At 38.3% G+C, this 24,484-nt stretch overlaps 1 protein-coding gene across 1 annotated transcript in view; it reads right to left on the bottom strand.

Annotated features, from left to right (window-relative positions):
- Positions 1–24,484, bottom strand: part of CACNA1B (calcium voltage-gated channel subunit alpha1 B) — a 221,519-nt gene that overhangs the window by 173,919 nt on the left and 23,116 nt on the right. Inside the window, 1 exon segment of the mRNA XM_072431529.1 lies at positions 23,974–24,113. Within this exon segment, the coding sequence (XP_072287630.1) occupies positions 23,974–24,113 (140 nt within the window).

Genomic DNA, 24,484 nt, shown 5'->3' with positions numbered 1-24,484 from the left:
GGAGCAGACACGTGCTGCAGCCAGCATCAAGGAGACACACACAGGATCAAATATCGGGGGATGTCTTATTCACGGGTGAGTGTCTTATTTTAATTATTTTTTCAAAAATCAGGGGTGGCTTATTTAATGGGGATGTCTTAAAATCGGGGAAACACGGTATTGCCAAGCAGCTTGGTGAGAAGGTGACAACAACTGGCACGATAATTTGCAAATGGAAGAAACACAAAATAACTGTCAATCTTCCTCGGTCTGGGGCTCCATGCAAGATCTCCCCTAGTGGAGTTTCAATTATCATGAGGTGACGAAGCAGCCCAGAACTAAACGGGGGGAACTTGTCACCGCATCGAAGGGACAAAGGACGGGCCATGTACCGTCAAATCACCTCCTTCCCTCAGCCAGGGGATTGAAAATGGGACCCGAAACACAAGGCCAAGGCAACAAAGGAGTGGCTCGAGAAGAAGCACATGAAGGTCCTGAAGTGGCCTAGCCAGTCTCCAGACCTTAATCTCAAAGAAAATCTGTGGAGGGAGCTGATGGTTTGAATTGTCAAACATCAGCCTCGAAACCTGATTAATTTGGAGAGGATCTGCAAAGAGGAGTGGGACAAAATCCCTCCTGAGATGTGTGCAAACCTGGTGGGCAACTACAAGAAACATCTGACCTCTGTGATTGCCAACAAGGGGTTTGCCACCAAGTACTAAGTCATCTTTTGCGAAGGAATCAAATACTTATTTCACTCATTACAATGCACATCTAGCTCTGACTTGTTATTCTGTCTCTCACAACTACAATAAACCTACCATTACAAGTATAGACTGGTCATTTCTTTGTCAGAGGGCAATTGTACAAAATCAGCAGGGGATTAAATACTTCTTTCCCTCACTGTAGCTGTTTCCAGCATTTTTTGTGATATTTACAATATGAGTCTATGTCCACTTTAGATGCTGAGATATTTATGTATGAAAAAATTTTACAGCTGTTTTTTTAAATTGTTGAGCACATTGATAGCTAAAAGATGCTCAATAAAGTGACTGTACTGAGGGCTGTGGAGTCGGAGTCGATAAAAATGTGCCAACTCCAACTCATGATAAATTTAAATTATAATAAAAAAATACAGCAAGTTCAAATGTCCTATTTCACAAATATTAGTCATAATTAAGTACTTCTCTGATGTAGGAATAAAGCCCAGTGCATAGTTGTATTTCTACTAGTGTGAAGTTCAGCTGAGCTAATAAACAATCTGACATTAACATTATTGTAATCTGGATTATGTACATTACAAAAAGTGTTTTCATTTTATTTCAGATATAATGCCCCTGATTCATCATTAAAATCCGCGATCGCTGGAAGCGCGATAATACGCACGACCAGCGATCGCGGATTACCGCGGTCCGGGACTCGAGGGCGCGCGTACAATCGCATCCTGAATCTGCCGGCCGGATTTCTGCCATGCGCAATAGGGGTCGCGAATCTGCCAATTAAGGCAATTACATTTCAGCTGCGCAATTGCACCCTGCTGCGCGCTCTCCCCTTCACTTTCATTACGATTGGCTGTCGTCCATCGTCCGTGGATCCGGACTCAACGGATTCAACTGTAGGTGTTCATGTTTATTTTGAAACTGCATGGCTGTTTGTGTGTATTATGATGGAAGGCTGTGTGCATGTTTCTGGAAAAAACTGTAGGGCTATGTGTATGTTTGTGTGTATGGTGCAGGAATGTATGAATGTTTGTGTATAGTGCATATTGTGTGTATGTTTCTGAGTAAAATGTAGGGCTCTGTGTTGTGTGTATAGTATATTTGTTTGTGCATGTTTTTTTGTATGGGACAAATTATGTCAAGTTTAGTGTAGAGCTATTGCTAATTTTGTGTATGTGCGTAGTGCCATGTTGTATGTATGTTTGCAAAAGTGCAGGACTATGTGTATGTTTGCATTTAAATATATGAATATGCTAGTTGTCAGTGATTAACAGCCCACAAATTCCAGATAGTATGTCGGGGGTCATGTCGGGGCCATGGAAAGAGAAAGGCCTTTTTCAAATCAGACATCTTTTACACCCTGTGGAGAAGCGCTTGCTTACGTTTGAGGAGCTCTGTGATAAGGTTGAGCTCCCTCGTACTTCATTCTACGCATACTTACAAATTAGACATTTTATCCTAGCTCTGCAGCCCTCTGCTATGTGCCAGCACATGGCCTCCTTGTGAGATTGTGCGCGGAAGGCCCGTACTTTAAGGGTGTTGTCTCCTCTGTATACTGCCTCCTGCACAGTTCGGTTCAGGCAAGTTCAAATACATGCTACAATGGGAGAAAGTCCTAGGGCAGACCCTGGACATGGATGACTGACAGGAGATCTGGGAAGCCGCTAATAAGAGTTCTGTTTGTACGTTATACAAGGAAAATTTATAAAATCATTCTCAGGTGGTACCATACCCTGGCTGTACTTCAGCGGCTATTCCCAGGTACTGACCCTAACTGTTAGCATTGCAGGGTCCCCAAGGCACTTTAGAGCACATCTTCTGGTCCTGTCCTATTATTAAAGGCTATTGGTTTTGAGTTAACTCATTGCTTTCGGAGGTGGTTCAGATGCAGATAACCTTTGATCCTCTGACCCACCTCTTGGGCCAACCACTCAGGATGCTACCCAAGTTTGCTCGCAAATTGGTATCGCATATTTTGGTAGCTGCACGGACACTGATCCCTACTAAATGGAAGGCTACTCTGCCCCCTCTATGGAGGACCTATATAAGAGAATTCAGGAAGTGTGTCTCATGGAGTACCTTCCCCCCCTCCATGGATAATTACGAAAAAACATGGGAGAGCTGGGACCAATATTATGCTCGTTTGTCCAGTTGATACCCAGGCCTTGATTTACTAAAGCTCTCCAAAGCTGGAGAGAATACACTTTCTTTAGTGAAGCTGGGTGATCTAAAAAACCTGAAATGGATTTCCTAAAATAATTTGCTTTTTGCTAGCAAATGTTTTGAATCCTACACCAGATTCATTCAAGGTTTCTTGGATCACCCAGCTTCACTGATCAAAGTGTATTCTCTCCAGCCTTAGAGAACTTTAATAAATCATGGCCCCAGAGTCTTATTGATTTAGGCCTCAGTCACACTCCTCCCTTCAAGCCTTTCCCCACTCCCTTTTGAGGTTTGTAGCCTTTCTTTTTTAGTTTGGTTCTCAGGAAATTTGCACTCATTCTACTGTATGTATGTATTTCATAATTTTGGTTGCAAATTTTTCTGTATTCATGTACGGATTATTGACTAAGTGTATACTACACTCCTGTTTCCGTGGTCAAGATCCACTGTTACCTGTTTTGTAATCCTGTTTGTTATTCTGTAGAAAAATTCCCAATAAAAATACAATCTAAAAAAAAAAGAATATGCTAGTTCTTATAACATTTTATATTTATATTTTAGTGAAATTGGCACCCCATCCACAATGGCAAAAAAGTCTGTCAACAAACATGATAAAGTCTGCTGTTTATGAGCAGTTTACATTATCAAGTGATGGGAAACATTACGTGTGCCAATGTATTCTTGAAGATGATGGTAAAACAATGTGATGCAAAAATTAGCAGTTTCAGTGGGTCTAACAAAAATGCACCTACAAGAGCATCAAATTTGAAAAGACACTTGCAGCGTTTTCATCCTAAAGTGTTAGAAGTTGTGAATGAGAAAGATATCAATGAAAATATTCCATCTACTTCTGGGATAAAAAAGGTTTAAAAATCCACTGGAGACCAAACACAACTAAGAAAATTCTTCATATCTGACAAAGTTACAATAACAACGACACCAGAAAAAATTAAAAACCACATTATTGAAATGGTAGTAAAGAACAGATTACCACTATCCTTCTTTTCACAGCCAGCCTTTTTAGGTCAAAATGGAGAAATGGATAAAAAACTTGTTTTTTCTCTGGAAAGAGAAAGTATAAGGAAACTTATAATTGAAGAGGCCAAATGTAAAAAGGAAAAACTACGAAAAGGTCTGAAGGAACATTTTGTCTTCATAAAAATGGATGCATGCACACATGACAGAGTCAATTATTTTGCTATTAATGTTAGATTTGTTGATGAAAATATTAATACAATAACGCAAACCTTAGGAGTAAAGGACACCCAGGCACATCACAACAGTGACTATCTTCAGAAGTTAGTGGAGGATGTTCTAGAATATTTTGAAATTAAAAAAGAAACAGATTCTATGTATTGTGACATAATGCTTCTAATATGTTGACCACATTTGAGAAAATTATTAAAGTAGATGAATAAAGTGATAGACAGATATTAAAGGAAGACAGTTCTGCAAGTATTGGACAAAGTGAAAGCGGAGAGAATAGCGACATTGTTGAAGAAGCATCTAAGCTTACTACTATTCAACATTTGAGTTATGCTGTTCATACTCTGCAACTTGCAATAAGAGATGGATTGAAAGATTGTCATGCAGCTACTCCAATTGGCAAATTGAGGCAAGTAACTGTTGCAGCCAGGGCCCCTAAAACAGATGCCATTTTGAAAAGACGTGCAGGAAAAGGAGCCATTTTGGATCAAATAACAGGCTGGGGAAGCACTTATTTGATGCTAAAGCGTTTGCTTGAACTAAAAGACTTTCTTGAAGAACTAGACAATAAAAATGTATTATTAATTGAAAGCCAGTGGACACAAGCACTGGAAAATCTACTTTCTAACCCCTTTACTGTCACCAAGAGTTTGCAATCTGAAGATTTAACACCTGGTAAATTCTTCTTGAAATGGAAGAGCTTGATATATTTATTGCCTGAACAAAAGTGGAGGGTTAATAGCTGATGGCATTGTATCTTCAATGAAGAAAGGAGAGAATCTCTTACTGGAAAATTAAATCTTGTTAGCTGCTAGTTATGATCCAATGAGTCGAATTTTGTTGAGCGATGACCAGACTGATACGGCAAAAAAGGCCCTCTGTGATGTAGCAGATGAAGGGATTACTACCTGAAACACCACCACTGGATGAAGCTATAAGCACTGGTAACTCAGGATCATCCTCCTCAAATGATTTTAATTCCTACTTGGACAAAATGGAACTTTTAACAGTAAAGCGACGTTGCATATGCGTGAAAGATAAACGACCAGAAAATGTCCAAATAAAGAGATTCCAGCAGGAGTTTTTCAAAGAATTAAAAGGAGTATAAAAGTATGATCGCTCATCAAAACTGACTGTAGAATAAGCTATCCTTGTTTATCCTGAGATTATTAGTGAGGTGGTTAGAACCGTAACAGCAATGCCACCCACCCAAGTCAGTGTTGAAAGACTATTTTCAGCTCAAAAAAAATTCAAGTCAGATTTAAGAGCTTCTATGAAAGAGGATCTGGCAGAAGCAATTCTGTTTCTTCGAACAACACTACACTGAGTTACTTTTGGATTGCATTTAACAGCTATTCCACTTTACAACTATATTCCAGGTTTATATATAAACTGTTTTAGGTTTTCCAGCTTTTGTTAGCTTTGTTTTTGTTCTAAAACTACCAAAGAATGTGGTTAATTTTTTTAAACTGGTAAAGTTCCTGATCTTGATTTTTATGCATGCTATGCTATTACTTTATAGCCACTTAATAAAAACAATAAATAAAACCTTATTGTTTTCATTTTTTTGTCTTTTGTTTTAACTGGCCAGTACAGTAAAATTTTCACCATTGTTTGACCATTGTTTTCACCATTGAAAAAATACTTTTGCATTCAAACTTCACACTTTTGTAACCAAACTTCACAAAAAAATTAGCCCCCCTAATAATTTATAAATCAAAAAATGTATAATAAAAGTAAATATAACACAATATTTTACCATAAATGTTTTTCTCAAGAAACATTAAATTAAAATATGTAAAAAAATAATTAAATTATTTATTAATCATTAATGCTTTCTTCTCTTAGGTATTTAGGCAAAAAATTAAAGATTTGTGTATAAAAATTTAAGCAATCCTGCTCGTTTTGTTAAAAATACACTATAGATGCTTTCTAATAAAGCGAGTTAATTACCCTATTTCTTCTTACTACTTCTTTCCATTTACAGAATATGTTCTCAACAGGATTAAGAAATGGAGAGTATGGTGGTAAAAATTAGAGGTAGTATCTCTTACTTTCAACCAAGCTCTGGCTAGTTTTTTAAAAAGAGGCCATTGGAATTTTAAAATTAATGACCATTGGAATTTATCAATGCATTTATTTATTTCTGAAATAGCATTAATATAATCATAAATAATAATAGCAATAATTCCAATTTCGGCAAATAATTGATCATTTCCCTGAGGCTTATTCCGCAATCTTCGGACATTAACTTAGGTAACTCCTCCTTATGGGCTTCATCCAACATTGAATTTCTCAGACCTCCTCTTGGTAATTTTCCACTCTACCGGAAGATTCATAGGTCTTAATACTTTTGGTTATGGTTGCACGATTACAACTCAAAACCATTGCTATCTGGGAGGCATCATTTCCATTCAGATAACTGTCTACCATTCTTTGACGTTCTGCATTACTTAATTCTCTGGCCATAAGAGTAAGTGCAATACTAAATATAAAGCTAATAACTTTGAAGATAAAAAAGATTAATAATATTGTTATCTTAAAACTTAGTATAAATCCTTGAAATAAAGATATTTAATTTTAAAATTATATAAAGTAAAAAAACATAATAATTGACAAATCATCAATTTATTATATATATTTTAATGTTTCTTGAGAAAAACTTTTACAGTAAAAATATTGTGTTATATTTAATCTTATAACAAATGTATTGATTTATAAATAACTAGGGGTCTTAATTTTTTGTGAAGTTTGGTTGCAAAAGTGTAAAGTTTGAATCAGAAAACAGAGGCGTCGGAGAGTCAGAGTCGAAGAATTTATCTACCGACTCCACAGCCCTGACTGTGATAAACAACTTTTTTTTCATTCATTTCATTCGTCCCATGGGCTCATTCAAAAAACACAAAACAATGGCAGTACATATGTTGCAACTGACTTTCAGCAGTCAGCAAGGGGGCTGTTTACCTGACATACAAAAACCAGACAGGTGCCAAAGAGTATAAACCACCTGCAAGTTTTTTTTCTATTTCTCAAGGACTCTATTGGTGAGATCCATGTCTTGGGTCTGCACACCTGCTATCAAGGGGCTTTGACCATACCTACCTGAATTGTGTTTTATTAAAAAATATTATTTAATTATGGAAAATGTAACAGGAGGTGCTGAAACACAAAAACCTGAACATGGAGATCCTGGCCATGAAGTATTCCAACATGTAGGAAGCCAAGGGGTGACTTTTCATCAGGCTTCATTTTTACCCAAAACACAACTTTTGGGTGGCGATAATCCTGTAATTTCATTATATACAGTTGTTTCAGCCAATAACAACAATAGAGTATGTGTCCTCCCAGGAAAAATTGAAATACTTTTTTTTAGGATAGAGGGTTTACAGCAGACAAAATATTATCCTACCGGTATGTAGCAACAGCTGCCCCCATGTACATAAACCATTACAATCAAACCAATGTTTTAAAAGATTAATAAACATATTCCCATGAATATTTCAATCAAGCTAATCTTTTACATTTTTAAATAAACCCTACATTCCCTTCAAACAAAATTGCATTCAGACTGTGCTCCAGTTGCCTATACACTGCTCACAGCAAAGAAGATTTACTGGTGTGTGGACCACACCCTACTGTTCAGCTCCAGCAATTGCTCATCAGAGCAAGGGAATGATGGATATACTTGCAGAAAATAGATCAAATCACATCATCATGCTTTTTTTCCCTCTCATATTCCTATTTTTCACTCTTGACGTCGGTGCCAAATAAAGGCTGTTCACTTCTTCTGTTTTACTGAAAGAGATTGAAAACTAATGACTCATGGTTTCAGATGGCTAAGCACCAATGTGTGTGTATTCTCTAGCCTAAACCATTAATCGGTGACAATATTCCTTTGAAGGAAGTAATGACAGGAAACACTTTAATTTGTGTATATGTGTTGATACAAAATTTATTATACAGAGAGGTCTGGTGCAAAACACAGATTGTGAATGGACTGAGGCATTTAGTGGAAAAAGGCAGAAAAAAGCATATTCTGAACGATCAATATAAATCTGAGGTATTCGGCAATTGAATATACAATTGATAGAATAAAAATCACTATATGTGTGTCCTGCGTGAGTGCAGTAAAAGACAATACAGCTTTTGGCAGAAAGCATTTTAATTGTTGTGGGGACCACAGAGTTGCAATAGAATGCAGCACTGCCATTTGCCATGCCTCCCATTGCCACACCACATCCCTTCCCCCTATTGTGACATCCAAAAACTGCTACTTGCTTTTCTAATGTTCTCTGGAACATAGCCCCTTGTAATTATGAGAAAATTAAGCCTATCATGAGAAGATAACAGAGTCTGTCCTTGTTGCAAATGTTCGCTACCTGGTTGTTCTTCTGGCTTCAATACATTCTCAGTCACTGAACCATAATAAATATGAAGATCAGGAGAGTCAAAGTAAAAGGATGCACCCTTTTTACCAGATGTTGGTTAAGCAGGTGCTGGGACCTCTGCTTGTTGTCACATACATGAGGACACTGCTCATGTCCACACCAGGGGAGAAAGAGGAGGCATTGCTTATGATCCTCAAACCATTCTACACAGAGAATGTGTTGTATTTATTACAGGAATAGGGGCCAAAACAATGTACTGTGCCGTTGTTACAGTGCTGAGAAGAACACTGTAACAGACTAACGATTTAGCAATTGCCTTGGAGCATGCTGAGATATTGTAATATATGTCTGCAATCTGAATGTGGCTCAGTGCTGACTTTCAGCGCACACAGGGTGCAGCTGATTCTATTAGCCGAACACACACTGGTACCAATCAGCTGGCATATTCCTCTACCCTCCATGAGTGCGGATCACTGGAGAAAAAATGCCTATTGTTAGCACACAAGGGAAGCGCAACGTCCTGATTAACTGCAATTCACAGGTTGTGATGATGAAGTCATCCGGATGATTCTATGCTGCTTACCTGAATAGAAGAAGCCCTTTTTACTGCGAGCACAGTAACCCAGTTTGTGGGCTACTCACAATTTACAAGGGATGATGGTGGCTGGAACTGCCAAGGCTAGTTTGGTGAAAGGAACATTTCAGTGACACATGAAATATATGCACTAGAATACCTACTCCACCTAAAAGATACATTCCCCCTGAGCAGAGTCATACATTAATGCCTTATATCTCTTCAAGACACTGGATTGTTAGAAATCTTTATCAAAGCCCCCAGTCATCATTATCAGCTATCATCATCAAAGCCAGTGGTACAAACAACTGGAGAGTTCACTTCATGATTATGAAGCCTAGACAGGTGGGACTGAAGATAAAAATGAATGGATGTTCCAGGAGATGGGAGGCTGGCAGAATTAGCATGTAACCCATGCCATGGTTGTAGCAGCTACATCATATTTTTCTTTTTATGCAGCTATAGGATTTCTTTTTTCACATCTGTGAAAGTAGGGCATCATAGAAGCACAGCAAGAAACCCCAGGGTCTGTTGGAGAACCATTTGCAGCCCAGGTGTGCTGAGGACCCTTGCATACCATATGGCTGAATATGTCTGCCTGCCATGTGACAATACAATTTATATATATATATATATATATATATATATATATATATATATATATATAATTAAATAAATAGTGTTTTATTCCAGTTTTAGACAGTGCCATCTCAGCCAAACAGGCACAGGCCCCAGCAGTAACGTGCTATGAAATTGAGTACATTCCTCACCAGTTTTATTCAGAGAGAGCTGAGCCTGACTGTTATAAGAAGGGACAGACGCAAAAAGGGTTCCTGGGTTCTCTGTCTGGGGAAAATGTGTCTCTTAACTGGCCTATTATGCCCTAATCTTCCGGGAGTCCCAAGTCGAGTCATGAAAGAAGCACACTGTTCTGCCACAGAGAATTACCTTCTACCAGTGCCCCTGGCAACAGGCTTCTGCACACAGTGGAGTCAAAAGAGGTGAATGCAAACCCTATTATATGTTACTGGGTGCCACTGTACTGCCAATCCAACCACAGCCATAGGGCAGTCATGGCTGACTCTCCTCATCCATCAGTGTAGTGCTGATTGACGGATCTTCAACCTTATGTTTTTTATTAATATTTCAATGAGCAATGTGAAAAAGATTCAAGCATCGCTTGTGATTATCATGCTAACATTAAATTGTATCCAATATCTAAAGGATTTACTGTCCATGTAAATATTTCACAATTTCACAGTTTCCAGAGGGAAAAAAATCTCTCACTTTTGGTGCATTTAACCCTTACCCAAGTTGATTTTATCCATTTTATTTTCTCAATAATGTTTCTCCTAAATGTGTTGTCAAAGTAAATTTACACTCATTTTTTTATTTTGAATACAGTAGGATATTTTTTTCCTATTTTCTACTAGAGAATACATCCCTTCACTTCCTGTTTTTTAGTCAGAATAGGTAGTAAAAGAAAATCTGTCCAAGGTAAGAGAGACTTTCTATTAGACAACTGTCACCAAAACTAGTGGCTCAATTGGAAGTTTGTCCTGTATTCCTCCTACTGGGGTAACACACAAATTTGGATTCTTCTCTTCTTTTAGCCCTAGTGTCAAAGGTCACAAGGACAAACAGGGATGAACCACATGACTCACTCAGGCCAACACATGTCCTAGATGGCTTTAGGTACCTTTGATTCAAAGGCATCTTACATTCTACTTGTCCCAAATGTAAAAACGAATTAATATTGTAAGAGGGAACAACCTTCATCACCACCCTTACAAAACTACTTGCTTGGTACAACTGGTGCATAATTCTAACTAATGCTTGGGGATCTGTGTAAAACCTTTCCATTGTCCCTTTTGCAATGTGAATAAATTGTCAATCAGTTCTTGGTCAACACAACAAGATAAAACTATATTGTGTGCATCTCACTAGGATTTTGGAGCTCATTGGAAAGGGCTCTAGTGTTGTAGGATGCAAACTTTTAAATCAGAGCAGAAATGATTATGAGACTCGTTTTGGCATCTAGTCAAATGTACCATGAATTATCTGATCTGATTTAATGGACTTTCTGCAGAACATTGCAAAGAGATTGCAAAGTGTGGTAAGAAGGCCTTTTTAAAAAAACAACCACAAAGAAAAACAAGAATAGTGACTGGTAATGAGGGCCCAAAGTGTGCTGCGTCTTAAAATTGCTCTCCCAAGCTGAGAATCCCAGAGCCATGACACAATGATGCCTGGGGACACAAAGTACAGAAACTTGTAATCCCTGAATAACACACACTGACAATTGCGTGTCTAGAACAATAAAACTTGGAGATTCTAGGCTAATGGACACAGTGACACTTGTGGTTCCCAAGGAACATATTAAAATGGCACTTGGGGGTACTGGAAGGGTGACACACACTGGCATTTGGGAGTCCTCAAAATATTTACACACTGCCACACAGAGTCCTACAATAATGACACACACTGACACTTGGAGGTCCAAAACACTGACACACTGACACTTGGGGCTGTCTGAATAATGAAACACTGACACCTGGGAAACCCACCCTACTGACAGTTGAGGGGTCCCAGAATAGTGACATGATGACATGCCTGGTAAGTCACACACTGATATTAGGATTCCTGGAAGCTCCACACTACACAAACGCCAACAACAACACACCGAGTGTAATCTGTCAGAGCAAGCAAACATTTCTGCACAAGTTAGCTTCTCACGTGGTTTAATGTGTATTTGTTGTTGGTAAATCCTGTCACTTCACATAAGGAGTGATAATATTTTCCAGGTGTTGTAATACTAAACAATGTCTGTTTTGTCTGAAAGCGTCCTCTATACTCTATGCAGAGTGGAATTTTTTTCATACCATACTTTTAAACAACTTTACAACTAGGACACAACTATTTTTTTTTTTTTTGCATTTAAAAGGACATTGCAATCCAGCGCTGCATTACATAGTGGTTGGTCTGGTAAAATACACATAATGAAATTCTGTGGTACCTTATGATGTTTTGTTGCTGTTGCCAAAATAATACCTGTCGAAATTGACAGACTTTTCTTGTGAATATAACTGGAAAAATGTTTGTTTATCTCAAAGATTGAAGAGGGCTCATAAAATGTTCTCATATACAGTGTCACAACACTTGTCATGATGATGATGAGGTCTAATATTGTGTACTGGTAATATATCATACTGTGCAAAAATAGCTTGTGTCCTTACCTTGTCAGCCCTTTAGATTGCAAGATCATAAGGGCAGGTTTCTCTCCATATTCTTCCTTGAAATTACATTGTGTTTTGTTAGACATATGAATTTGATTTGCTAAAGGGTTTGATTTGCTAAATATTACTCTGGAAAGTATTATTCACCTAATGAATCACTCAGCTTAGCGAATGAGATGATGTTTTGCTAATTGCAAAACTCATTTTTTTCTACTTCCTTGCAGGTAATTGAGTATGTTTATTAAGGTAAACTTTCACCACATTTACTAAGTTAGGTAAATTATCTTCGCAGAAAACATCTTTGCACACACATTAGATGATTGTCAACTCAGATGACTGTTGACCAGTCCACGGATGAAGGATCAATCAGGAACAACCGTTTTTCTATGAAAAAGTGCACTGTGGGATGCGGCTTGCTCGTTGCCGCCTTTCTTTTTTCATAAAACAAAACTGCACCACAGAAGATGGGACACTTTTTTAAATCAATAATAGGAACATGTAATGTCACTATGTACAACGTTCACTGTCATCAATATCATTAAAGTGATTTGGTACATACGGAGAACCCTCTCTTTTTGGGGAAATGGCATTTAGAACCTGTTCTGTTCTATGAAGAGGGTAGGTAGGGGGCTGAACGGGAGAAGTCCCCCTGCATCCTTCCCATAATAAAGATTGGCAGTTGTTAGTGCTATATCTTATGGTGATATGGAACTGCAGGTCACTGGACAACATTGGAGGACAACCATACTAAAGCTAGATTTTCAAGAACTTTCATCTCAGGCAATGACAATCAGGTGTGTACAAAGCTTAGGTTCATGTATCCGTTTGAAAGGGGATAAAGCTTTTTGATTGGTTGACATTCAAACGAAGGATAATAAAACCAGTCACAAGTACACAGATAATTAGAAATAATTATGAAAAAAACAAGCTTTTGAAGTTTTAAAGGTAGATCTGAGTAAGAATAACACAAACAACCCCCTTTAATTCAGTTATCTCTTCAAGTTTTACAATACAGCTATAATATCTGACCATCTCAATACTGTATTGCTACAATCCACTGCAAAGTAATCACAGTTACAGGTTACAGTTTCTGCACTATGTGCTAATAAAGACTTTGACAATGCTCTGAGTGCTGATGACCAAACATGTTTCAGGCACCTGGTGATGACAGCTTAGAGAAAGAGAGGGGTCAAAGGTAGACCCCAATAGAGAGATTATGATCTTAGATATTCGGCAGACATTAATGGTGTTACTCTTCAGATTACATTCTGCAGCAGGGTAGTGTGAATAAAGGTGGCTGAAAAGAATACTTTGGCAGATGAAGCATATATGGGCTTGTAGCATCCAAAACTCACAGATGAACAGGGAACAGAATTGATAACTTTAGCAAGGAGATCCCACTTTAGAGTATTCAAAACACTTTAAAAGCCAGGGGATGACTCTACCAAGTGCCACCTAGAGGAAAGAAGAATTAGACTTAAGTCCTAAAAAAAAAAACCTTACAATGAGGCTGCTCCAAACTGCAAATGTTGAATGCTCAATTTTGTCTGGGGGGATGTAAAAAGCACTTTTACTTACTTTTTTTCTCTCCCTTACATAGGCATTCTACCTCTGTGTGTCCCTTGAAGTCTCCCCTCTAAGAAGCTTTGTACTGTAGTCATGGCTCTGAAGACACAGGGCAGAACCTAAAACCTTGCATTGTAAACGGGACACCAGGTGCCGGCCACCAGGAGAGCCCCTATACAAATATAAGGGGCATTTAACCCTTGCCATTGGGGGGGGGGGCACTTCAATGGGAGAGTGTTGTTTTATTCCGGTGTTTTTTTTCTTTAAGTCTCCACAAACATTCCCTACAGTGTTTGTATAGCGCCAACATATTACACAGCACTGTAAATTATAGGGGTTGCAAATGACAGACAGATACAGGAGGAGGAGAGGACCCTGCCCTGAAAAGCTTACAATCTAAGAGGTAGCCTATTGTTTACTAAATAACTCTATTACATTTATTTATTGCAGATTTGTTTATTTGAGGGGTGGGGTAGTAAAAGCTTATTCAATCAAGTTTTTGTTTGTTTTTTATTAATATGTATTTGGTTTAGGAACTCTCATTGATGGGCAAATAAATTAACTTATTTTTTCTTTCTGGGTTGTCTCTTAAGATTAAATATTTGGTCAGGCGCCATTAGATTTGACACTGAGCTTAAATTTGTGATTTTAGATGGCAGAGTCCAAGTGAATAACACAGAGAGATCTTAAAGTTAGTAGCATCCCAGGGGATCTGCCCTCCCCCATATTTTTATCATGATTTTTTCCTTTCCCTTTTAGTGATCATACTGTGCATTAAAGTCTATTTATGGTAGAGAGTGAAGCTTTGTTTTAGTAGGTCACGTAAAGGTATAGAGCGATGTCTGCTGCTTGATTTATGTCTGTCTGGATAAATGTCTTTAGGAGTCACAAATCAAAAATCATTTGACAGCTTATTATTACATGGTGGAAATATCAAGCATTAGGTAGCCAGACAAGGGCTGACGACCATTCACAATGAGATGTTAAAGCAGAACCCCAAAATGACATGTGTACCAGAACTCCCACATTCTTTGTAGTTCTGTTCAGCTCCTCTTATGACTTCTATGCTTGTGACACGCTCAGTGTGACACAGCTATTCAGAGCCTGGAGTTTTCTGCATTCATCTTGCTGCAAACATACTGGTGATAGGTCTATTCCTAAAATTGTGGCTAAAGTGCTTTCTATTCTTCCCCCATCCTGCCTAACCATCTGTATCTTTATTTCCAAGTACCTTAAACATGTTAGGACAAAGGCCCTCTGCAATATACCAGAACCTTATCAAGTCAAAATTTATAAACCCCTACTTTGATTTCCATGGTTCAGGGGATTAAACAGCACTAGTAATAAATATTACAGGGCTCATTACAGACTACCATATTATATGGTGCTTCATTGAAGATCGCAGGAGCCTCTCCCATTTGTGAACCCTTAATCAGTGTGGGTTTACTGCAGGGAATGGGTCTATTTGTCTAATATATAAAGAAGAGTGGGGTCCAAATAGGGCAAACTTATCATTATGATTCATGCATCTAAAAAGTGGTGTGCCCCACTTTCATTATTCAATAGGCTACTGTCTTTTAAATAAGTGGTTGTGGGACCCATATTCCAGAAGAAAGCAAGCACTTGGTAGTGAACCCTATTTGGGCACCCTGTGGCATTGAAGTGTTGACTTTACACATATATACTGACCCAAAAGGTATTGAAGCACTAGAACTATTGTCAGTAGAAGTCATTTATGGCAGTCTCTACACTTCATATACACACAAACAATATAAAAAAAACTTACAGAACAATACTATAACACTAAGCAGTGCACAAGCAGTATTATTGAGGATGTTTGCTGTGCTTTTTTCTGGGTGTATTGTAAAAATTTCACTCCTGGGCAATCAGCCGGGGATTTGGCTGTCATATTAAATCAGAGGGATGGGTGCTGTGATCTGCCACCTCTTACCCCTGTAGGCCTATGATTAGAGTGTCTCAGAACTACAAAACACTCACTGACTAGCATCATGGCTGCCTGCAGCAAATCAAGGTGAACAGGTCATCCCGCTGTTTGCAGCCAGAATTTGGCCAAAGATGAACGGGGACGCAACAGGAATCCACATAAATCAGCCATCTGCCAGAGACAGCCAGATTGTGCTCCAAGAGAGACATACTTACAGGGCTATAGGAGATATTCAGAGGCCAGTCACCTAGCACCATACCAATGAATGTGACAGAGAGGAGCATGCTTTAACCCACAGTAACCAGAACCATCTGTCATTGTTATTGTGAATCTTAACCAATAAAATGTGATGTCTGGTAGCTTTTGGTTTCTTAAGTTTGCACGCTTTTTTTGCCTATTAACAGTGCAGTAACCCATAGCAACTTGTCAGCATTAACCTTACATAAATCAATACTGCAATCCAGAAGTTGATTTGTTGCTGAAGTCTACTGTATTATGTGCATCATCATTGCCTCTACCTGTGCCTTCTTTCCATGATCCCATACATCTCACTTCTATCAGTAATAGGCAGCTGAGATGAAACTGAGTGGCTCAACAATATATAGGAGAAAAATGAAAGAAAAAAAGCTGAAGATGGCCAATCCGCCAATTCTACCCCAAAGTGCTGTACATTAACAAAATTATGTCATGGCAACAAGCCAGAGGGAGAGCAGCATGAGATGTATTTCACTGTAATTGTCATAAAATCACAGGGCAGGCAATCATGGAGGCATTTGTTTTACAGTAGTCAATACCATGTGAGTGACAGTGACACATCTTTTCTTTCCAGTGTGCCTAAACCAAACCACAGCACTGACCAACTGCTGGTTATAATAATTAAAAAAAGAATGCAAAGGGTACCTCCACTCAGAACTGATGTCACACATTGGCAATTATTTCAGGGATCTTACTAAAATTGCCAGTGAAACCCAAGTACTGCAAATTACACAGAGCAGAAAAAGCATTACTCTCCCTAATGGAGTGACCATAATACAGAATAAACACAATGACCAGGCACACCTTCATTATTGCCTACATTCAATATGGTGACTCCTTTAGGTATTGAAAGCAGACCATGTTTCAAAAAGAGGGGGGGATGCTGTATGTAGAGTTTTAAAAAGGAGGCTGTACTAATGCCCACAAAAAATTATGTGGGGCAGGGACAGTAAGTCTGAGAAGAATGTACTGGAAAAAGGGAAGTTCAACACATTAAAGGATGCTTAGTCCTTAGGGGCAATATAGGTAAGGAATTTCATATAAATATTCACTTATGGACTCTTTGCATGCCACATCTTTGCTAATTCACTGTCATTTGAGAAATACTAAAAATGTGCATGCATCTTGACCCTGAAAGTCTGTAGTAGGATACCTCCGAGGTAAGGTAAGATGATTGTAGTGTGCAGTGAATTCAGAGTGAGCAATTTCAGCATAGGAGGGGAATCAGTACAACTTTGCAAGATGAAAGATGAGGATTAGTTTAAACTTTAATTTACCTCAAGTGTTGCCTTTTTTCTGTAGCTGTAAAACGAAAGCTTGGCTGCTGAAATGTGTACATGCATACCTTCTAACTCACTCTCTATGCAGGGATATCCCTTTTTTAGAATCTAATCCCCATGCTTCATTTTCCTTGTAATTTTCCCTCCTTTTGATCTGATGAAGTGCTGTATTGCAGTAAAATTTTAATATTTTCCTTTAAAATTTTTGCATTGGTTACTTTTAAAGTATAAAGGAAAAACAGCGGTGTAAAAAGCCTTGTTGAGTTAACCAGATCATATTTAAACTATTGTGATGAGATTAGAAGCAAGAACCTATTCTTTATCTAAGCATATTGTACGGAAAAGTATCCCTTTTACAAAACCTAGTTGGGAGGTCAATTTTTTACTTTATATCCAGCTTGGAGCACTGCAACGCCATGAAGCGACTCATCTGCTAACATTTGGTTTTTCATTATTGATTAAAAAAACGGTGTGCAAATAAAATATAATTTAAATTAGGCCTGTTCATATGTCTGGAGTAAAATCTTACTGGGGTCCACCCCATAACCCCTAGAAATACCTCAGGCCTCCAAGATCCCCTTAACATTAACATTTTATAATGAAGAAAGTAGTTATGTAGTAGTAGTAATATGTTATTTGGGGTAATTTTAATTTCTGTTATTGCTGGATGCCAATCAAATGTGACATTTAAGGTTGCCCTCACTTTTTTGCTAGTGGTATTGGTTTGCATGAACATAAAAATACAAAGTGAAGGAAAGAAGTGAACTTATTCAGCAGCATAGGTTGCAGGTGCTACCATTTTTAGAGCCCTCCTCCTGCATGAGTGGTTGCGTTTTCTGAAATAGGAAATCAGATAGACCCAGCTACAGTGCACATCTAACGTCTCCCCACACCTATTTTCTCCTCAACCTAGTTCACCCCCACCAAGCTCTTACCTCAACTTGCTTCTTGCTCTTCATTTACCTAGCTCTTCCTCCACCTTGACCTCAAACCACCTACCTCATCTTCCACGTAGATCATCCTCCACCTACACAATCCTACATATACCTCTTCCTCAACCTAGCCCACCTCCTCCTTTTTTCACTGAGCTCTTCCTCCATCTTATTCTACAGAAGAGTTTACCCTACTTGTCTCTTACCCTACCTGGCTTTTGTCTATGAAGCTGGACAGTGTGTATCCCTCACCCCAGGTAGTTCTTTCCCCAACCATCCCCCCCCCCCCCCCCCCCAGTGTTTTTTCACCAAGCTCCTCCTCACCTAACTTTTTCTCCACCCAGTGGTCTAACCATTAACCCTCTAACCCTCCTTCAAGGTTGCCCCCCACCTAGTTCTTCAGCTACACTTACATTACAATGGAGGCTGCACAATAAAAAGATATTTGTAAAGTTAGATCCTCTAAAAATCTGCCACTTTAAATCATTGCTTTGTAGGACCTGAGATATTGCAATCCTCAGGCTGGTAAAAATAACCCAACACAGCTGCAAGGAAAGCCAAACTTAAAATATCTTGTTGGCCCAAAGCAAAGGACAGTCCCATAAAAGCAATAATTGTTGTATTTATGCAGAATGCTTTTTCTTAACCCTCAAAATCTATTCTACCAGAGAAAAAAAGGATTTTTGCACTCAGGAAGGCTATGGGATTGGCAGAAGGGTGAATTGTGTGATAAAGCAGTAAGCACACTATAAGAGAATACTAACAGAAAAGCTTGCTGCATATAAAAAGATACGTTAATACAGCTGTCAGTTCAATTCAATGCAGTCAGTGAATAATGCAGACGGGGCAGGGGAGAATGAAACTCATCAATTTTACTTGTTTTGCATTATATCTCAATAATGCTATAATTTCCCTATTCAGTATTCCGTACGTACACAGCTGCCAGAAAACCCACCGGCGGCAATAATTAAAGGGCTGCATTACCCCACTAAATGCTGAGCTCCAATTGTACTCACAAACAGCCTCAAAATATCTCTTCAGGGACTGTTTAGAAAAATCTCTCATCTATGTGTACAAGTTGCATTGGAAGGCAATACTTTGTTTTAATCTCACTTTGTGTATGTGCTAAACAAAACAATTCTACACAATAAAAAGGCAACATGAGACCCTACATTTTAAATAGAGTGGAGATTAAAAAAATCAACACCTGTAATGTTTTAATTGCTGTGTCCACAGTATAAAGGTTTTCCCTGTTTTTTTAACTGCAATGAAAATCCTCAACAGATTTTAATATTCGCTTACAATGATCAAAACGTAAAGGTTAGCTTTGGAGTACAGCTTTAAATTAAACCTTTCCAAAAACTTTTTTTAAAGTTGCCATTTATCAAAAAAGAGTCCATTATCAAAATTATCATGATGGGGCTAATCAAAAGGATCACATATAAATGATTAAAAATTCTGAATCAACAGATATAAGGTATTATCTTTTGTTACCCATATCTAATTTTCACAGTATCTTTGACTCTAGCCAAAAAAATGTATTCATGTACCAAGAGGTGCAGTAAAGAATATACAGTTAATATACCTGCAAATATAAGCACACAGTGATACAGAGGAGAGAGAAAAATTCCATTGAAGAAATAAGTATTCATATTTAATGGCACCATTTCCAGTGAGCGGCTAGCAGTGTGAGCAGAGAAGCAAGCTCATGAAAGGTCCTTTCTCAGCTACCAGGTCCCTTTATAGAAGCCCACGCTTTTAACCTGCTGCTTTCCCTTCCAGAATATGTTTTTGCAGTCTCTAGTCACATAATAAGAATTTATCTTATAGTAAATCTGACGATTACTCAGTTTTATTTACTCTGACCTGCTTTATGTGTTTCTATGTATGACTGGTAATTAAGCTGAGCACAATGGATGGAAGACTGCAAATCCCACAAAACCAAAGCGTCAAGCTTAAATCAGGTTCACCATGGAAAGGTCATAGATGAAATATGGAATTCTGGATGCTAATAATTAAAATGAAAGCACATAAAAATGCCCTCTAATGAGCTCACAGTTGCTGTCCCTACAGGGTCATTCTTAGTGCCCTTTACCATCGACCTCACTACATTGTGCTTCCCACCTGCTATTTTAGAAAGAAAGCCCTCTTCCCCTCAGCTCAGTGTGGCTGGTGGCCATACCCGGCTAACCCAATGCTGGCTATGTAATAACAGATCCGCCTTTTCTGAAAGCAGTCTGGTGATCATGCGTTTAGATTGCAAGGGAGACAGTAAGCTTTTTGAGTTACAATGTGAGCCAAAAGTGACTGTGACTGAGGGCTCCAATAATCATTTGTTGGAAAGTCTCCTTAAGTCCTGATGAATGTCTCAGAAAAGGCAAGGGATAATTCTAGCCATGTTTGGCCTTCTATTATTTATAGGGCCCTGACCGAGATCAAGCTATTAAGTGAGGATGGAAGGTGTAGAAGAGTTTGCGAGATAAAAGGGTGTAAAAAAAGAATTAAGACATTGCCTTCCATTGGTGTTTATGGCAGCAAATAATTTTATTTTTGTAACCTTTTCCTCTGTGTCCAAACTGCCTGGTCTGAATTATTTTCTGCTAAAAATGATTAAATTCAGTACAGTTTATGGTAAATTTGCATTGGTCACCAGTGCAAAGGGTGCACTTTGGATTAGTGACAGATCTCCTGTCTGACCATCATTATAGAAGGGACACTAAACTGATCCCACATGTAAGGAAGTCCTCCTCCCACTGATCACTAATCCAAGGTGCACCTTTCTCACTGGTGATTATTATTTGTTGCTACTAACACCAATGAAAGGTAATGTCCTAATTCTTTTTTACACCCTTTTATCTCTCAAACTCTTCTACACCTTCCTTCTTCAGTGCCCATTGCTTAAGTAACCCCTAGCAACCTCTGGAGGAACCTAAAAATTTAACTGAACCCTGATTAAGAAAGGCTGTTTTAGAAGTAAAGTTGCACTAATTTAACAACTTAGGGGTGGTGAAAACCTTTATGCATCGTAGTCTGAGTATCTTCAGTTCTTTCCTCCTATTTGTCTTAATTTTGACCTTTGTTAATGTTCTATGCTGATCTATGTTCTTAGTATCTCATCATCTTTCCAAAATTGTCAAATGATAGCACATATTGAGTTTACATGTTAAATGTGGTTATTTGCTTTATTTCTTTGCCAATCACAAAACACTGATAGTTTGGGTTCCAATTGAATGTAGTAAATTAGATGAATTTATGACCTTACAATAAAAGTACACTTGTGGTTTTGTGTGGATATACATTTAAGTACATCCAATCGGAAACCAATCTGAATACCAATCACAGGCTTCCCCATAACTCTGATGTATCAAGTAAGTCCTGGGGTGACTGCAAGAGCAGAAGAGTAAAATAAGGTAACTATGTACAGCTGGTGGGAACCCCATGTTATGTTGTCTTGTCCCAAGTTCACTGATAATGCAAACATTTTAGTGCAATATCACACTTTACACAGGACAGACCAAATAAGACACCTAAGATGTAAAGTGGATTTTGCTCCAGAAAAAGATCATGTAACTGCCAAACTATTACAGGTAATCTATACAATTCTTAAGGTGTAACAATATTCTACATGCTAGATCTCCACAACCCAACCCTTGTCTGATCCAGCTTCTGTCACGACATTCCACCACCCTGCAACCTGGTCCAGCAAGTGTTAAGTGAAATCTCACACAGGCGGCTGTCCCTTGGTTTCTGTTCTGATTTGTTCTGTACTCTTGTGTTTAACATTTAAACAGGGTCATGTATAATTAAGAACATTTTTTGCACTTCATTTTTCTGTTGGCAAATATGGGTTGTTGCATGAGCAGGCAGAGCTAAAGGATTGTAGGGGATTCTAAACAGAAGCTGTAAAGGTCGACAAATAAACAGCCGTGTGGCTCTTGTATTCCATAAAGATTACAATGGATGCTTGGTTGATGCCGACCACAAAGGATCTTGCTCACCATTGCAACACCAGGCAACAATTTTTAAGAATCTTAAAGGAATCTATTTTGTTAATAAAAAAAAAATGTATATAACTGCAACACAAGCAATTTTGTAATCTGTTAATGACCTATCCATTTCAATTGTCAGACAGTTAATGTTTTTAAATCTGCCAAAAAATAAATCTAATTTTTCTCTCTTGTAGCCATGGCAGCAGTACCACGACTGAAGACAGGATTTTCCAGAATCCTGTATTAATAATTGGTTAGCTGTGTTTTCCAGAAGACAGCAGCACAGCATACATAATCAACCACAGGCAGCCAGTTGCATAGAGTATGGCATTCCCAACAGGAATTGGGAAAGCTTTTAAAACTTTTGCTGATGTAGGTCAGGGATGGATATCAGGGGTCCTACAGCCTACAGAAGGTGTATAGAGGATCCAAAATACACAAAAATTCCTTGTATGCAACTGTATATGCCAAATACTACAGGTACCTGCCCTGATAAATATGTAACCTAAGAGTACTAAGCCCCATAGGAGTCACAAAGTCTGGTATTGTTTCATTGTAAGGTATCTAAACAATCACTTGAAGGTGTGCAGTCATTGTTATTGTTTCCTAACTTCTTAAGTCAATGGACCTAATTTAATAAAGCTCTCCAAGGCTGAAGAGGATACACTTTCATAAGTGAACCTGGGTGATCCAGCAAACCTCGAATAGATCTGGTCCAGAATTCAAAACAATTGCTAGTAAATAGCAAATAACTTTGAAGAAATCAGTTCCAGGTTTTCTGGATCACCCAGCTTCACTAATGAAAGTGTATTCTCTCCAGCCTTGGAGGGCTTTAATAAATCAGCCCCAATGACTCCCATGTTTGTGCAGGTGAATGAACACCTAACTTACAAGTGAGCGACTCATCAAGTAAAAATAACAAACAGCCTAAGAGTGACTACCCAACACGTCCTAGAAAAGTCAGTAATGGCAGTTAACATAGTGTAAAATTTTCTAAAAAATTTTTTATTTATTTATTTATACCTGGAAAATTCTTGACACGCTAAAAAGTACAGTCGCCAGATAAAAAAACTTACACATTTATAAATATGAATATATGAAAATTTCTGTCTTGGCCTACATCAGGGTTGCCCTAATGGTAGATCACAAAGGTAACTCGAATGGATTGCGGAGCCCTGCCTTTCAAAATCAACTCTACAGCACACAGGAGTTATTAGATGCAATATTTTATTGTTGGTAGATCATTTTGACTTGGTCATTTTAAAAGTAGCTCGCAAGACAAAAAAGTGTGGGCTAAAAGTGTCCTGGATAATGAGAGTTTACTGCAGACAAGAAAAACAGAAATACATAAGGATCTGTGCGGTCATGAAAGCCAACAAACATGACATGGGCCTAATAATGTACACATTATCAAAAAACCCTTTGCACTCTGTAGCACTTTCTTATTTTTAAAGAAAAACATATTCAGTGTTCAACCCAGTTAAGCTGGGTGTGAAGAACTTTAAGGTGGGTTGCAACCCCCCTTATGTTGGTGTGCAAAGCTAGAGACTCACTGTATGTCTCATTGAGATCCCAGCAATAAAGTCCTGAGAAAAAACAGGCAGGCAGAATAACTCTCTGGCAATTACCTGAAATTGAAATATCAGACCTGTACGAGAAAACCTTTCAGATAAACCAATTTTTTACTAATTTATATCCAGATTTATTTTTAAAACAAGGTAAAATAAGATGTTTCACCTACCCGGTAAGAACGACTACAAAATCCATGACATTCCATCCGTTCCGTAGGTAGGAGCCTTTGTGAAACACAAACCCCAGGGCAATGATCTTGATGCCGGCTTCAAAACAGAAGATGCCAATGAAGTAGGGTTCAGTATCATCCTATAAAATAAACAGATGGGGGTAACTATTACCATTGTACCAGTATCTATAGCCATCTTTGATGAATGCTGTGCATCCAGCACTCTGTAGGACATAGCCAAGAGGTTGCCACCTACTTTAGAGATAGATTTGTCAAAATCAGACATGATGTTTTTGCCAACCGTGCTACTCCAATTATACCCATCTCTTCCATCTGTAAATCAACACTGACCCTCTCCTAAATCTTTCCTCTGCTTTTGAAACTGTTGATCACCCTTTTCTAATACAAATCATGAACTCCATTGGTATCTGGGACATTGCTCTCTCTTGGTTTGGTTGCTACCTGTCTGACCGCTCCTTCCAAGTTCTTTCAATGGTAACTCCTCCTCACT

This window comes from Pyxicephalus adspersus, chromosome Z (assembly GCF_032062135.1).
Source record: "Pyxicephalus adspersus chromosome Z, UCB_Pads_2.0, whole genome shotgun sequence".
Taxonomy (NCBI): domain Eukaryota; kingdom Metazoa; phylum Chordata; class Amphibia; order Anura; family Pyxicephalidae; genus Pyxicephalus; species Pyxicephalus adspersus.
Note: the sequence above shows the minus strand (reverse complement) of the source record. Positions and strands in the feature narration are given on the sequence as shown.